The sequence below is a fragment of the Myotis yumanensis genome, unplaced genomic scaffold, assembly GCF_028538775.1.
Source record: "Myotis yumanensis isolate MYYU_CA2020_CCGP unplaced genomic scaffold, mMyoYum1.0.hap1 SCAF_16, whole genome shotgun sequence".
In the NCBI taxonomy this organism is placed as follows: domain Eukaryota; kingdom Metazoa; phylum Chordata; class Mammalia; order Chiroptera; family Vespertilionidae; genus Myotis; species Myotis yumanensis.
Window position 1 is genome coordinate 19,821,359 of NW_027223767.1, and position 15,826 is coordinate 19,837,184.

Sequence of the window (15,826 nt, forward strand, 5' to 3'; positions counted from 1 at the left end):
GTTATTGTTTATATGAGAAAAACTACTTGCCTTTATATATTAACTAGAGGCCTGGTACACGAAATTCGTGCACTCGAGAAAGGGGGGGGGGGTCCCTCAGGCTGGCCTGTGCTCTCTCACAGTCCAGGAGCCCTTGGGGGTTTGTCCGACTGTGCCTAAGCCGTCAGTTGGACATCTTTAGTGCTGCCACGGATGTGGGAGAGGCTCCTGCCACCACTGTGCTTGCCAGCATGAGCCCAGCTTCTGGGCTTCTGGCTGAGCAGCACTCCCTCTGTGGAAGCACACTGACCACCAGGGGCATCCTACATTGAGCGTCTGCCCCCTGGTGGTCAGTGTGCATCATAGCAACCAGTCAGTCTGCCATTCAGTCTATTTGCATATTAGCCTTTTATTATATAGAATGTGATCTATAATCTCTCCGAATTTGTTCCTAATACATTTTTTTAGTTTTCTTTGGTTGTATTAGCTATATAATCTTATCACTGCCACATAATACAAATTTTGTCTCTTCCTTTATCTTGTTTTTCTTTATTAATTACACCACAAAGAACTTCCAAAACAATATTAAACATTGTGGTGATAGTGGGTATTCTTGTTTTTTTTTTTCCTTTTCCTTTAATGGGAATTTTTTAGTGCTCTATTATTAAGCATGATGCTAACTTTTAATATGAAATACACATTTTTTTGCATTAGGCAACTAACGTATCCTTCTATTCCTACTTTTAAAAAGAGTTTTTTACATTAGAAATGGCTGCTGAATTTTTTCAATATTAAAAAGATTTGCCCTCCTATTTTATAGTATATATTAACAGCCCATATATAAATCTTTAAGAATTTATTTCATTTGGTTTTAATATTTTCTCAAACAATATTCTAAATATAGTAAATTATTCCTCTTCCATGTTATCTTCAAAGGCTAGTAAAAGTATACTCTAAACCACCATATTATTGCCTATGCAAGACCATTGGCTATTTCACTGTTTCAGTTAGCTAGCAAGGTTTCCCATGGTTTATTTACCTATTGATGAATAGTATTCCATTTTACCAGGCAAAAGCAAGAGTTCTTAGATATCAGACATTTTCAGAGTTTTATAATACCAAGAAAAAAAAGTAAAACAAGACAAACTTCTATAGCATGACATTTATCCTCTCAGAAGATTTCCCCGTGTGTTCTCTTAAGTACATGTGCACACAATCTATTCAGGGATTAAAATAAACCCCATAACAACATAAAACTCTCAAGCCCAGTGTATTACCTGCAATATGTCTCTATGTCGCTGTAATGTATGCATCAGTGCTGCATTCAAGGAGGGGACACCTGCACTGTTGGTATATTCTGCCATTTTATCATTTACTCCTGTAAGCTAAAAAAAAAAAAAGAGAAAGGAAAAAATATATATATATATTTTAGAAAGCACTATAAAGAGATAAAATAAATTATTTGCCTGTTTGCCCTTTGGCTAACAGCAACAAATAAACCAAAAACAAGAAGCTAGTACACAAGGATTCAGTACTTCCATCAAGTAATACATAAAATTAAAAAAAAAAACTCTCATGGGACCTGGAAATAGCTGTGATCAAAATTCAAGTGGCTTAAGAAGCACACACCTTGAATGGAAAGGTGGTGACTTCAATAAATGTCTGTGTTAATATAATCTAATACCATATCTAACAAATACACAATTTTTAGCAAAAAAGCCGTTTAACAGAAAGTCCTTACCCTTGCCAAAAGCTGTTCAATCTCAATTGCCATTGTTTCAAACATTCTGTCTTGGCTTGATCCATTTAAAAGAGGTGTTGTGTCAGAGCTAAAGAAAAGTTCAAATAAAGAGGATCTATTACTTAAAACTAATCTTTTAAAACATACTTAAAATAATAAGGTAATTATTCTTAAGAGGTCAAGTATAATCCCTGAGCAATTCTTTCTGTTTTTTTTTTTTAAATATATGTTACTGATTTTTTACAAAGAGGAAGGGAGAGAGATAGAGAGTTGGAAACATCGATGAGAGAGAAACATCTATCAGCTGCCTCCTGCACATCTCCCACTGGGGATGTGCCCGCAACCCAGGTACCTGCCCTTGACCGGAATCGAACCCAGGACCCTTGAGTCCGCAGGCCGACGCTCTATCCACTGAGCCAAACCAGTTTCGGCTCTTTCTGTTTCTTAAGAAACTATAATTTTTTAAAAGAAACACACACACACACACACACACACACACACACTTTTATTTGGAAATAATTTCAAATGTACAAAAATTTGAAAAATTAAAACAGTACCATGAGAAGAAAACCCACATAGATTTATCTTATCCCATTTGCTTTATCACTTGCTCTCTCTCTCTGAATCATATGAAGGCAAGTTATATATATCATGGTTTTTTACCTTTAAATTCTTTAGGGTGTATATTCTAAGAATCAAGATACTCTCTTACAGCAGTACAGTATAGTTGTCAACTTCATAAGTGTATACTGGTACATTTTTATTTAACCTGCTGTCAGTTGTCCCAATAGAGTCATTAATACCTTTCTTCCCTTCCAGTTTAGGAGTCAATCTACTGTCAGCTATTGCATTTAGTTGTCATGTCTCCATAGCTTTCTTTAATCTGGAACATTTCAACAGTCTTTTTGGGGGCATTTTATGCATTAACATTTTTTTTTTTAAATAGAAAAGTTCCTCATTTTTGTTCCTTTGATATTTCCTTGTGAGTAGACTGAGGTTATGCATTCTCTGCCAGAATACTGCAAAGGTAATATTATAGTCTTTTTAGAGTATTACATCTAGAGGTGTAATTTATATGCAGAAAAATACAAGAATCATAAGGGTATAGCTTGATGCCTTTTCTGTATATTCATATACCCATATAATCAACAAAGTAAAAATTGAGAATATTTCCACTGACTCAAGAAGTTTTCTTATGCCTCTTCCTAGTCAATGCCCACCCCAAGGAAACCATTATTCTTTCTTCTATCTCTATAGATTAGTGTTTCATGTTTACAGATTTTTAAAATTGATTTTTGGAGATAGAAGAAGAGGGAAAGAGAAACATCGATGTGAGAGAACATTGATAGGTTGCCTCCTGTACATGCCCCGACTGGATCAAGCCCGCAACCTAGGTACAGCATATACCTTGACCAGGAAATCAAACCTTTTCTGATATAGGGGACGCTGCTCCAAACAACTGAGCCACCCAACCATGGCTCTAGCTCTTTGTGTCAGAGCCAATCCAAGATTCTGCAGTTTTATCTTAAAATGTGCCTGGACAAAAATTCTCTATATACTACTAACACAAATCCTCCCCTACAAGACATATGAAAAAGAAAAACTGGTCTGAATGTAAGCTCTATGAGAAGGGAAATTGTGTTTCATTCATCTATATACCTAGCTCCTAAAATTTTGCTTGGCACATGGTAGGTGATTAATGGATACTTGCTGAATGAATGAGAAGGCAAATTTCTACATTCACCATTCTCAGGAGAATAGGTGAGTCCAGGAAAATGGTCAAAACTCATTCTCCACAATACTAAAATTCAGTTAAATTTAATTCATTTTATAGGTATGTGATGATTCATAGGCCAATACGTTCTCCAAATACAGAAACTAAAAAAATTACTCATCACTGAGTTTATTCATCATGACATGCTTTCAACCTGAGCAACAAACAAAACACTTCAGAATGCAAATTAAAAAGAAAAAAAAAAAGAATGCAGAGTGGCTCTTGATCCTCACGGCCTTAAGTTTCTTATCGAAGGGGACAGTTAGGCTGAAGTAATTCCACAAAGTCAGTCCCAGTTTTATTGCAGAATTTCTCCAGGAATGTTTTCAAGATAGTTTTTCCTTTAAAGGAGTCACAAAAGTATTAAGTTCATGAAGCATAGAGAACATAGAAAAAGTATCATGTAATTATATCTCTTAACTATTTGGAGTTTTAAAACTATATAATCACTGGCATAGCCAAGTGGGAGACTTAAATTCAGGAAATATGTTTAATATATATAAAAAAATATTCCTCATTCTTTTACTTGCTAAGTAAAGGTGAGCCCAAAGCAATGCAGTACGATGAAAGCTATGTGTGACATGCCAATAGCTTACTTTTAGATCCTAGAGTCAATATGTTGGCCCTGCTATCTTTAATTCTTTAATAATGTGCCCTATTAAAAAGAAGCAACAAGGGAATATGGGGGACATCTGTAATACTGTCAATAATAATATATATATTATTTAAAATTAAAAAGAAAGCAACAGTTTGGCTATAGTGCTGGAATGAGTCTTTTGTTGAAATGTGCATAGAAAGTTTTAGAGAGTGGGCTTTGGAGATAGAAAGACCTGGGTTCAAATCCAAGGTCAGTTTTTATTATTATAAGTTGAGAAAAATATCGCGCCCATTACCAATCCTCACAAAAGTATGTAAAATAGAGAAGATAACAACTAACAACTCTGCTATCTGCAACTTCACTGGGAGATACATAAAACATTTTTATAGGTAAAAAATGTTCCCAGCAATCTTTTTTAAAAATTAAATATATTTTTATTGATATCAGAGAGGAAGGGAGAGGGAGAGAGAGAGAGAAAGAAACATCAATGATAAGAGAGAATCATTGATCAGCTGCCCTCCTGCACGTCCCACACTGAGGATCGAGCCCACAACCTAGGCATGTGCACTGACTGGGAATCGAACCCTGACCTCCTCAATGATCAACCACTGAGCCACTGCAGCTGGGCCCCAGCAGTCTTTATATAAAGCTCTTAGAATAGTACCTGATACATGATAAACACTCTGTGTCAGCTATTAAAATTATTATTAATTAGCAAAAGTTGGAAACAATGTCCATCTACAGAATAAATTGTGAAACAATAATATAATCCTATATAATAAAAGGCTAATATGCAAATCGACCAAATGGCAGAATGATCGGTCGCTATGATGCATACTGACCACCAGGGGGCAGACACTCTGTGCAAGAGCTGGTAGTCAGTGTGCTCCCACAGGGGAAGTGCCGCTCAGCCAGAAGCTGGGCTCACGGCTGGCGAGTGCAGCGGGGTGGCAGGAGCCTCTCCCACCTCCACGGCAGTGCTAAGGGTGTCCGACCGATGGTCCGGACATCCCCCGAGGGCTCCTGGACTGCGAGAGGGTGCAGGCCGGGCTGAGGGACCCTCCCCCCCCCCCCCGCACGAATTTTGTGCACCGGGCTTCTAGTGTAATAATAATGTATGTTAAATGTATTCATAGCTTAATCTCAAAGATAATGTTAAACCAAAAAGCAAGTTGCAAAATAACTTCGATAGGATATTATGAATTGTTTAGGAATACAAACACATACCATAAAATATATATGGAGATTATGAGGATGAAAAAAATGGATGCTATCAGGGGCTTAACTGAATTGGTCAAGATTATTTCTTAAAGTAGGAGATAAGAACATGAGAATCCAATATATTATTCTTTATACTTTTCTATGTCTGAAATATTTCCTAATACTTTCGAAGCAAGTGAATGGCCTAAAGTGAGCAAAAGATTCAAAGATAAGAATACATTTTCCAAAAGAACTATCATATGACCCATCAATTCCTTTTCTGGGTATTTATCTGAAGAATATGAAAACACTAATTTAAAAGGATATATGCACCCCTATATTATTGCAGCATTATTTACAGTAGCCTAGGTATGAAATAACCTAAGTATCCATCAATGAATGAATGGACTCAGCCGTGAAAAAGATGAACTACTGCCATTTGTGACAACATGGATGGCCCTTGAGGATATTATTCTAAGTAAGACAGACTGAAAAGGACAAAAACCATATGATTTCACTCATATATGAAATACAAAAAAGAAAGAAACTAGCAAACAAAATAAACTCACAGATACAGTCAAAAGATGGGCAGTTACCAGAGGGAAAGGCGAATAGGAGGGCAAACATGGGTAAAGGGGGTCAGATGTAAGGTGACAGATGGAAACCAGGCTTTTGGTAGTGAACACACTACAATGCACACAGATGTCCAACTGCAATGTTGTACACCTGCAGCTTATATGTTATTAACCAAGGTTACCTCAATTAATAAAAACACAGTTTCTATACAGTCAATAGAGTAGTATATTGGTTTCTCATAAAAGAACCAAAATTAAAAATAGCTTAGATGATTAGTAGGGAGGATACACACTGCATTAGATTCATTCTAAAATGCCAGAATAGCAGTACATGTACTTGGCATTTGGGTAGTTCCTCACATCTATTTAGCAATCAGAAGGTATAAGAATACAATATGGACAAATCAACCACATTTTCTTAAACTGATTGACCTAGAAACTTATTTCTGACACAAGCTCATTCGTAAGCCTTAGCATTTTTCTCCCGACATTGTCACAATCTTTGCCTAAGAACCCCAAATTAATACTAGTTTCAAGAATTAAGGATTTTCATAAATCACTAAAAACAAACAATAACATAAAAATAAAATACCAAAAATCCACCAATAGAACAAATTACAGGGTTACATTTTAGTTTATTTTTTGATGCTTTAAGAACATTATACAGTTTAAGGCATAAGAGAGAGGATCTGGTAGTACCTATACCTGTCGCGTCTTCCATCTCGGGCACTGCTGTGACTGTAACTCGTGCACAGTTTACTGAAGGAAACTAGTTTCAGGTCAAGTTCATTTTCCAGCTGTCGAGCCTGTTTCCTGAGATCTTTAACAAAATTATAAAAGCAAATGATTCAGACACAAAAAGTTCATCAGTAGACATAAAATGCACAAAGCTATTCTGAAGAAAACAAACTATGAAAATGATCATATATTGATCTAGGTTCAATTTTAAAAAAAAGTTTTAAAAGGAAGAAACCAAAGATGTACCCAGCAAAGCAAACCGTCACTTATTTTAAACTTCAGGTGGGGCAAAAAGGCAGGGGGGACACGCAAATTTTCGGCTTTATCCGAAAGACAACTAGACAACAAATGTTCTAACATCCCTGAAATTATTTATATAGCAACAAATAAATTTTGTAAGTCGGGGGAAAACAAAAGAAAACACAAATCACAAAGAAACGGACTGCGGTTTATGGCCAACGTTATATTAATTTACCATTTAACTTTATAAAAAAGAAACCATCACTGTTTTTGACAGAGATTTTCCTATTTCTTTATATCCCAAAACTTTATTAGGCTCATCAAATTCTTAATAGTAGAATGACTTAAGTGACTGAGCACGAAGAACAAAATAATCGTTGACAAAGATGTAAACAACTGTCTTTCAATAAGCTTACCCAAATTTGGAGGCTGAAATTAACCAAGAAAATGTGCTACTAACAAGGTCAAGCGTAAGTATAACCAAACTAACAGCGTAGGTTTTAATACAACAGAAACAAGCGAGCAAGCAGAGACGTTGGTTTGGCATCCAAGTGGCTTGAGTGAGAAAAGTGGCAGCCCCAACACCCCCATGCAGTTGTAAGGAATCTCATTCATGGTGAAGAGGAGGTCAACGTGAACGGGCTGGAACGTGGGAAGAATCCTGTAAGGACCTCCTCTTTCAGGACAGAGCAATACAAAACATTATTTCAATACACTCATCAGCGACCAGAAGTAGGGAGCAGCGTAAAGCGGTGGAGCGTGTTCCCCCAGAAACCGAGTCTCAGAGCCTCCGCTCAGCCTCAAGTTCTGCGGTGTACTGACGATCTACTGAACCTGCGAGGCCCAGCTTTTCCTTTTCCACACCCCGATCTCCAGGGGTTCCCTGTCCATTAGGAATCCTGTATCTAAAGCGCCTGGCCCAGAGCCGGTTGTCCACAACAAGCTGCTACAATGAGGACAGCGCAGCGCTCCCAAAACCTGCAGCCCGGCGACGAGTATTCAGGATCCCACAGCCACTGATGCAGAAATCAAAACTACCTCCGAGCCAGGACACACGTGTCGCACAGTCACTTTGAATACGGTTTAAAGGACCAGCCCGCCCTCTGTCGCCGGTCACTGCCTTCTCCAGCAGAGAACAGCAAGGAGAGGCATTCTCAACACACAACAGGCAAGTACGCATGGACTTAATTCAGAATTAAGCATCTGAGACCCGGAGGCGGACAGTGACCATCCTGCTGCTGGTGGTGGCTTCCAGAGGCTTCAGGGGGTAGCAACAGGGAATAGTTCAAAAGGGGGGGGAAATAAGAATTCAGAGAGCAGTCTCTAGGCTGCAGTAAAGCAAACACTTGAAAGAGAAAAGCGAGCCTTCTCTGCCCGCGCTGCCCTCGCGGCCCAGGACATGACTTTCACACGGGTCCTCTTTCAGGAATCAAAGAAACGCGCTCGTCAAATCGCAAGATGATTTTGTGTTTTGTTTTGTCTTGTTGGTAGAAAAGGCATCACAAATGCAATCATTACAATTCACGCTGGTTCTCTCAACTTTCTCTGTTTAACGAAACGGATCTCGGGAGCGGACGGGTCAGGCTATCTCCTCCGCCAGCAAACGGACCCGACCTCCCAGGCCCGGCCCGCGGCAGCCGAGGGCGCTCAGCGGCGGACACTCCGCTCACACAACCGCCCCTCGATGGCCGGGCCGACGAGCTCCTTCCTCCTTTCTCCTTTCCCTCCTAACTGTCCACGGCGCCGGCTCCTGCGGGCTCCCGGCCTCGGGATATCCTCGCCCAACACTCGTTCCCTCTCCGACCTCAGAGTTCACAGGAAAGCCCCTTCGTCCGGGCTCCGCGACGCTCTCGGCCTGGCTCTCCTCCGACAACCCAGACCCGGCTTCCTCTCCATCCCCGCTCAGCCCTCCGGGTCCGACCCCCGCCCCAGGCCCCGCCGCCGCTCGGGTCAGCCCCCTGCCCCAGCCGGTTCCTTCTCCTCAGCCCCGAGGCCCCGAGGCTCCCACTGGACGCCCTGCCCGCCCCGCTCGGCCACACGGAGGCCAGGCCCTTTCCTCTGCTGCCACCCCCGACACCCGTCCTCTCTCAGCCCCTCCGCCCCCAAGCGAGTCCCAGCCGGAGGCCTCGCCCTTACCTTCCCAGTAATTGCTGGTTCCTGCCGCCATCTTTGTTGTCCGACGTCAGTCGGGAGACGAGAGTCCAGGCGCTGCGGGCTAGAGAGTCGCCTCCGCGCCTTCTTCCGCCCTGGCGCCAGGGCCGATGGGATACGTGAGCCTCCAGAGACATCGCCACCTGGTGGTCGATTGATCGCTTGACACCCCTCGAGGGGCGCGACTGAAGATCTCATGCTTGGCGCCGGACACGCCTGCTTTTCTGATGCTGCTATCCGTTCTCTGCGCTGCAAGGTTGCATCATCGCATCATCGCATCATCGCCCTCTGCTCGGTTCATCCCCTCTCTCAGCAGGACCTACCTGTCTGAGAAGAAAGTCATCCTCAGCCCCAGCTCCCTGTTTGCCTCACCTGCTCGCAGTGCACCTCTTCAGCTGGCCTCTCTCCCTTCTCAGAGCCAGAGGCCCTTTTCTTCCCAAGCCCAACCGACCTCTTCATCCTACCTGCGCCCGGTGCTCCGTCATCCCGGACCTCTGACCTTCGTGCCCTTCTGCGCGGTCGCCTTCTCCTCTGTCTGCAGTAGCTCCAGTCCCAGCCCTCTTCCTTCCCAGCCACCGAATCTAGACCGTGTGCTAACTGCTTCCATTGGTCATCCTGACCCCCCAGGCTGTTAGCTGCTGTCCAAACCCGCCCTTTATAGAGACATAAACACAATCTACTTCTGTCCACATTTTACCAGCTCCAGCGAAATGTAGGAACCTTACGTGCGGTAAAGGTATTTAAATTACACTTGTCCCTTTACCCGCTCCCATCTATACTTGCCTTTAACATTTCCTCTGCATTTATTGAGAACTACATCAGACGTTATAATTTTTGTTCCAACTGTCAGACATAATTTTTAAAAAATATATTTTTTTATTATTGATTTCAGAGAGGAAGGGAGAGGGAAAGAGAGATAGAAACACCCCGAGCCCGCAACCCGGGCATGTGCCCTGACCAGAACTGAACCGTGACCTCCTGGTTCATATAGGTCGAAGCTCAACCACTGAGCCCTGCCAGCTGGGCCAACTTAATTTATAGAATTCAAAAGAAGAAAGAAAGTGTTCCGTGTTTACCCAGATTTTACCCTTTCCGTTTTTCTTTCTTCCTTCCTGATGGTCCAAGATTTCTTCTTTTATAATTTTCTTTCTGCTTCAAGAATGTCCTTTAGCCATCTTTTTTTTTTTTTCCTTTAGCCATCTTTGAAAGAGTAGGCCAGCTGGAGACAAATTCTATTAGTTTTTCTTCATCTGAGAATGTCTTGATTTCCCCTTCATTGCTGAAAGATGCCGTTGCCAGAAATAGAATCTGGGGCTGACAATTTCTTCTTTCAGCACTTGATAAAAGTGACAATTCCTCCTGGCGTCCACAGTTTCTGGTGAGAAATTGGCTGTTTTAGATGTTTTTCTACTATAGGTGAGGCATCTTTCCTTTTTCACTGCTTTCAAAAATTTTGTTGTTAATCCTCACCCAACCAGGTTTTTCCATTGATTTTTTTAGAAAGATGGAGATGGAGAGAGAGGGAAGGAGAGAAACATCATTGTGAGAGAGACACATCGATTGGTTGCCTTCTGCACACACCCTGACTAGGGCTGGGGATCAAACCTGCAAGCAACCCAGGTATGTGCCCTCAATGGGGAATCACACCCAAGACTCTCTGGTTCACAGGCCAATGCTCTGACCATTGAGCACACCAGCCAGGCTGCTTTCCAAACATTTTATTTTTGACATAAAAAGAGTTGGCAGACAGCTCTGATGGGAGAGGGAGTGTAATGAGGAGGCTGTGGAAGGATTGAGCAAAAAGAAAATAGAGAGAGAGAGAGAGAGAGAGAGAACTCATGGACAGCAGTGTGGTGATTGTGGGGTGGGAGAGTTGATGGGGAGGAGGTGGAAGAGGGCATAGAGGGCATAAATGATGATGGCAAAAAGTTAAAATTTTTTTTTAAAGTTTACCAATCCCCATATCAGGCTTGGGGTTGAATATAATGAGGAAAGTCATTAAAGTCATTTAAAATATTTATAAATCTAAAATATTATGGAATGTTATTTCCTTCTGAAATAGATATTTTTATTCTACTAAAAATATTGCTAAAACACATATAGCAATAAAGGTTGGTTTCCATCCTTTGGGGGGAAAACTTATTTTTCTTTAGTTGTCAGAAGGTTGACTGTGATGTGTCTTAGTGTAGATTTCTTTGGTTTTATCCTGCTTGGAGTTTGCTCAGCTTTTTGAATCTTAGATTTATGTTTTGCCAAATTTGGGGGCATTTCAGCTGTTATTTCTTCTAATACTTACTCTGCCCCACATTCTTTCCTCTCTTCTCCTGGAACTCCAATGACATGAATGCTAGGTCTTTTGTTAAAGTCTTACAGATCTCTGAGGGTCTACTAATTTTTTTCTATTTTCTGTTGTTCATATTGGATCATTTGTACTGTTTTGTCCTCATGCTCACTGACAGGGATGCCTTTTCTCTGTCCCCTCTATTCTGTTATTGAGCCTATTCACTGAGTTTTTTAAATTATTGTATTTTTCAGCCCTGGTCTGTTTGGCTCAGTGGATAGAGCGTCAGCCTGCAGACTGAAGGGTCCCAGGTTTGATTCCAGTCACATGCCCGGGTGCAGACTCAATACCCAGTAGGGGCATGCAGGAGGCAGCTGATCAATGATTCTCTCTCTCCCTCTCCTTTCCTCTGAAATCAATAAAAATATTTTTAAAATTGTTGTATTTTTCAGATCTAAAATTTCCATTTGGTTCCTCATTGTATCTTCTGTTTCTTTGCTGAGACTATCATTTTTTCCTGTTTATTTGTAATTGCTCCTTAAAATATTATTAGATCCTTGTCAGATAATTCCAACAGCTGTGGCATCATGATGTTGGCATCCATTGATTGTCTTTTTTCATTCAAATGGAAATTTTCTGGGCTCTTGGTATAATGAGTGATTTTAAAAATTGTATCCTAGATACTTTAGGTATTATAAGACTCTGCATCTTATTTAGATCTCCATTTAAGCAGAACTTCTATGACAGCGTGCTCGCAGGGGAGGTGGGGGACTTCCTTGTTCCTGCGGGGGGGGGGGGGGGGAGTGGAAGTTCAGGCTTTCCTTTGGCCTCTTGATACCTTGTTCCTGCTCCCCAGGTGGCCTCCACCGCCACGTCATGGCGGCCTCATTACCGCAGTGCATGGCGAAAGTCCTGGCTCCTCTCTGGGCCTTCTTTGACACCACCCAGAAGGTGGGGAGGATGCCTTCAGGACAGCCAGGTGAGCATGGAGTGTAGGCTTTCCACGCAGCCTTTGCTGGCAGTGGGTAGACACAGGACTCCGTTTTTTTCTGAGCATTTGGCTGGAGTAGTGCAATTATTGTCTAAAACTACTCTGTCTTGGTAGACTGCCTCTTTCCTGGTTCTATGGCCAAAGACGTCTTTTCTTTGGGCTTTTCCCCCTGCCTATACCCTTTGACATTTCAGGGTTGCCAGTTCCTCTAGTACCCATTATGGGATATGAGGCAACACGCATTATGGGATCTATAAGGCAAAAAGATAACCCAGGGAACTCACCACTGTGTTGTTTCTTGGATCCTGAGGTCCCTATCTGTTCTGCCTTCTTCTTCCACCATTTTGAGATTTAGTATTTGTTTTATATATAATGCATGAGGGGTTTTTTGTTTTTTGGTGTGTGTGTGTGTGTGTGTGTGTGTTTTCTGTGCTTAGTGGAAGAGAAATACATCTACTCCATCGTGTCCAGAATCAAAAGCCTCCATTTTTAAATAGATTTTATTTGCTAAAATTCTTCGTCTTCTACTTTCTTGTATTCATCACCATTATTTTAAAGTTTCTAACTGAAATGAAAAAATCTAACTCCCATGGGACTATTCCTATTTTTTTTCTTGATCTTTCATTATTTGCTATTGTCTTTTGATAATAAAAGTAACTTTTGATTGGATGCTGTATATTGTAGGTTAGAATGTGTACCAATCACTTGAGGCTCAAATGACATCTTCTTCCTCCAGAGACAGTTCACTGCTACTTCTTGCAGAAGGTAGGGGCACATAGGTTCACAGTAAGGGGTGGGACCAAGTCCAAGTGGAAATGTATCTCTGTACCAATTGGTCTGTTTCTGATGAGCCCTTACTTCCAATGTACAGCCACTTACGTGTCTTATCTGAGAGTCTGTTGACCAGTGGCCTCTGCCGTGGTAGGTGCTGAACTTGTATTTCCCCCGACCCACTGATACCGCCTACAGCTTCTGCTCATGCTCTCTGCCTCTCGCCTAGCCTCTCTGCTGTTAAGTGTCTCTCTTAGTCATCACCTAACCATCAGCAAATACCTCCAGGTGGAAACTTTTACTGTTATATTCACCCCTGAACTCCCTTTGCATCTAGACCCCATCAATCCTTGTTACCCTAGTACCTCTCCAGTCCTTCAAACAGCTTAGAAAAAAAAAATGTTGCCCAGTCGGCATCTCGGCAGTCTTCTCACCCTCCTGTCCTCAAACTTCTCCCAGGCTGGCCTCTAATCTGGAACACCTTTCTACTCCAGTTCTAGCCTGCCTTGTTTACATTTGTTTACACAGTAATAGGAAATAGAATTCCATCTAAATCCAGCCAAAATGCCAAAGAAATAACATGCTTTCTTTTAACATTCTACTGATTAACGTAAGGTGGAAGTTATACTACTATAAGTTAAACTTGGGCTTTATATGCTGATTTGATTGCTTTATAATTGTGGTTAGTAAATGACTATATTTATCTGAGGTATGCAATAAATACCATGGAATCATTGGCATTCTAACTGCAAGTGAGAATAAGAGACGAAGATCTACACGATGGCGTTTATTCATAACTGAGTAGTGTATTAGCATTGAGCATTCATGTTTGCTGAAAACAATCAGCATCTAGAAATCTGGAAAACGGAACATAATCAGATTACTGTTCATGATACAAATCAAAAGGGTCTTGATTCAGTTATGAGAAAACTCCTGACAAAAATTCAGGAAAATGTTTCAAACATTGGGGAACAAAGAAACACCATCACTGTTCAGACTTCTTGCAGCAGTAAGACTATTTGCACTGAATAAGCATACATACAATCTGATTTTATTTATAAACAAACTAGAGGCCCAGTGCACGTGCACTGGAGGAGGGGGTACCCTCAGCCCAGCCTGCACCCTCTTGCAGTCCGGGAGCCCTCTGGGGATGTCCGACTGACGGCTTAGGCTCCCACCACCGCTGCTGCACTCGCCAGCTGTGAGCCTGGCTTCTGGTTGAGTGGTGCTCCCCCTGTGGGAGCGCATTGACCACCAGGGGGCAGCTCCTGCATTGAGCGTCTGCCCCCTGGTGGTCAGTGCGCATCATAGTGACTGGTCGTTCCCCTGATCGATTTGCATATTAGCCTTTTATTATCTCTCTATATAAAAGCCTAAGCGACCATCGCAACCAAAACAACCGAATGGACAACCAAACAGGCTACATGGGGCGACCAGGCTGGCAGGGGGGTTAGTGAGGGACGACCAAACAACTGAACAGCAGGCTGCGTGGGGCGACCAGGCCGGCGGGGGGGGGGGCCAAGAGGGGTGACAAGGCCAGCAGCTGGGGTTAGTTAGGGGTGACCAGGCCAGCAGGGGGGGCAGTTAGGGGTGATCAGGCCAGCACACAGAGAAGTGAGGGGCGATCAGGCCAGCGGGGGGTGGGGCGGCAGTTAGGGGCAATCAGGCAGGCAGGCAGGTGAGCGATTAGGAGCCAGTGGTCCTGGATTGGGGAGGGTGCATGCTGGGTTGAGGGTACCCCCCCCCCCGTGCATGAATTTTGTACACCAGGCCTCTAGTATAGGATATAAAACATTTGGCACAAATTTTTAAACTTTACTGTCATGCTATAGACAATTTATGGAATCACACAATGGAGACTTTCAGGTTTTTTTCTTTTTTTAGTATTCATGTCTAGGGATTTCTTCTAAATTAAGAAAGACTACCTGGCCCTAACTGGTTTGGCTCAGTGGATAGAGCGTCGGCCTGCGGACTGAAAGGTCTCAAGTTCGATTCCAATCAAGGGCATGTACCTTGGTTGGGGGCACATCCCCAGTAGGGGGTGTACAGGAGGCAGCTGATAGATGTTTCTCTCTCATTGATGTTTCTAACTATCCCTCTTCCTTCCTCTCTGTAAAAAATCAATAAAATATATATTTTTTAAAAGACTACTTATTACATCTATCTTTGTTCATATATTTGATAGAATAACTTTCTCTCAAAGGGATCAGCAACAGCAAATGATGCTGGTTACCACAGTCATTCAATTCTGAGTAAAATATTATGTTGAGCCCTTTGCTAACATTATTTCACCTATTTCTCATTACAATCCTTAACTGGTTCAGAGATTGAGACTCAGAGATGGTTAAGAAATTTTTACAAAACAAAGTCTCAGGAGAGCAAGTAGCAGAGCCACGAATCAATCATAGATTGGCTCAGCTAGAAAGTCCATGCTCAAATCGCTACGCTCTCCTTCTTCTAGAGCAGACTCCCTTTGTAGAGAACCACTCGCTACAGAAATATAGCTTATTTCCTTTTCTATTTCTCTGGTCTGGACTATGATTGTCAGCAGAGCCCGTGTTTCTTCTATAACTTTGCGTTCCCAATTCTTATTAGAGCAGCAGTGCAACATATTATTGCGAAATGAATTCATTGCCACTATGCAGAGAAAAGCCAGGGCAAATTATTTTAACGGAGCTCATCTGTAAAAAGGACCACATTTTTAACAAGTTTAAAATGGGTACATGAACTTTTCGATGGCCAGTTTTGTGGTGTTCATTGTGATGACTGAGCTGAGTTACAAACAGA

At 41.9% G+C, this 15,826-nt stretch overlaps 1 protein-coding gene across 4 annotated transcripts in view; it reads right to left on the reverse strand.

The window, feature by feature from the left end:
- GOSR1 (golgi SNAP receptor complex member 1) overlaps positions 1–9,034 on the reverse strand; it is a 39,501-nt gene extending 30,467 nt beyond the window's left edge. For 2 of the 4 annotated variants that reach the window (XM_070395048.1, XM_070395046.1), the window contains exons 1-4: positions 8,982–9,034; positions 6,573–6,687; positions 1,721–1,808; positions 1,257–1,364 (exon numbers count right to left, since the gene is read on the reverse strand). In XM_070395048.1, the coding sequence (XP_070251149.1) occupies positions 1,257–1,364; positions 1,721–1,808; positions 6,573–6,687; positions 8,982–9,012 (342 nt within the window). In that variant the 5' untranslated portion in view covers positions 9,013–9,034. Of the gene's footprint in view, positions 1–1,256; positions 1,365–1,720; positions 1,809–6,566; positions 6,688–8,981 lie in introns of all 4 variants that reach the window. The other 2 variants (XM_070395047.1, XM_070395045.1) reach the window with 1 other exon arrangement.
- Positions 9,035–15,826: the final 6,792 nt, after the last annotated feature.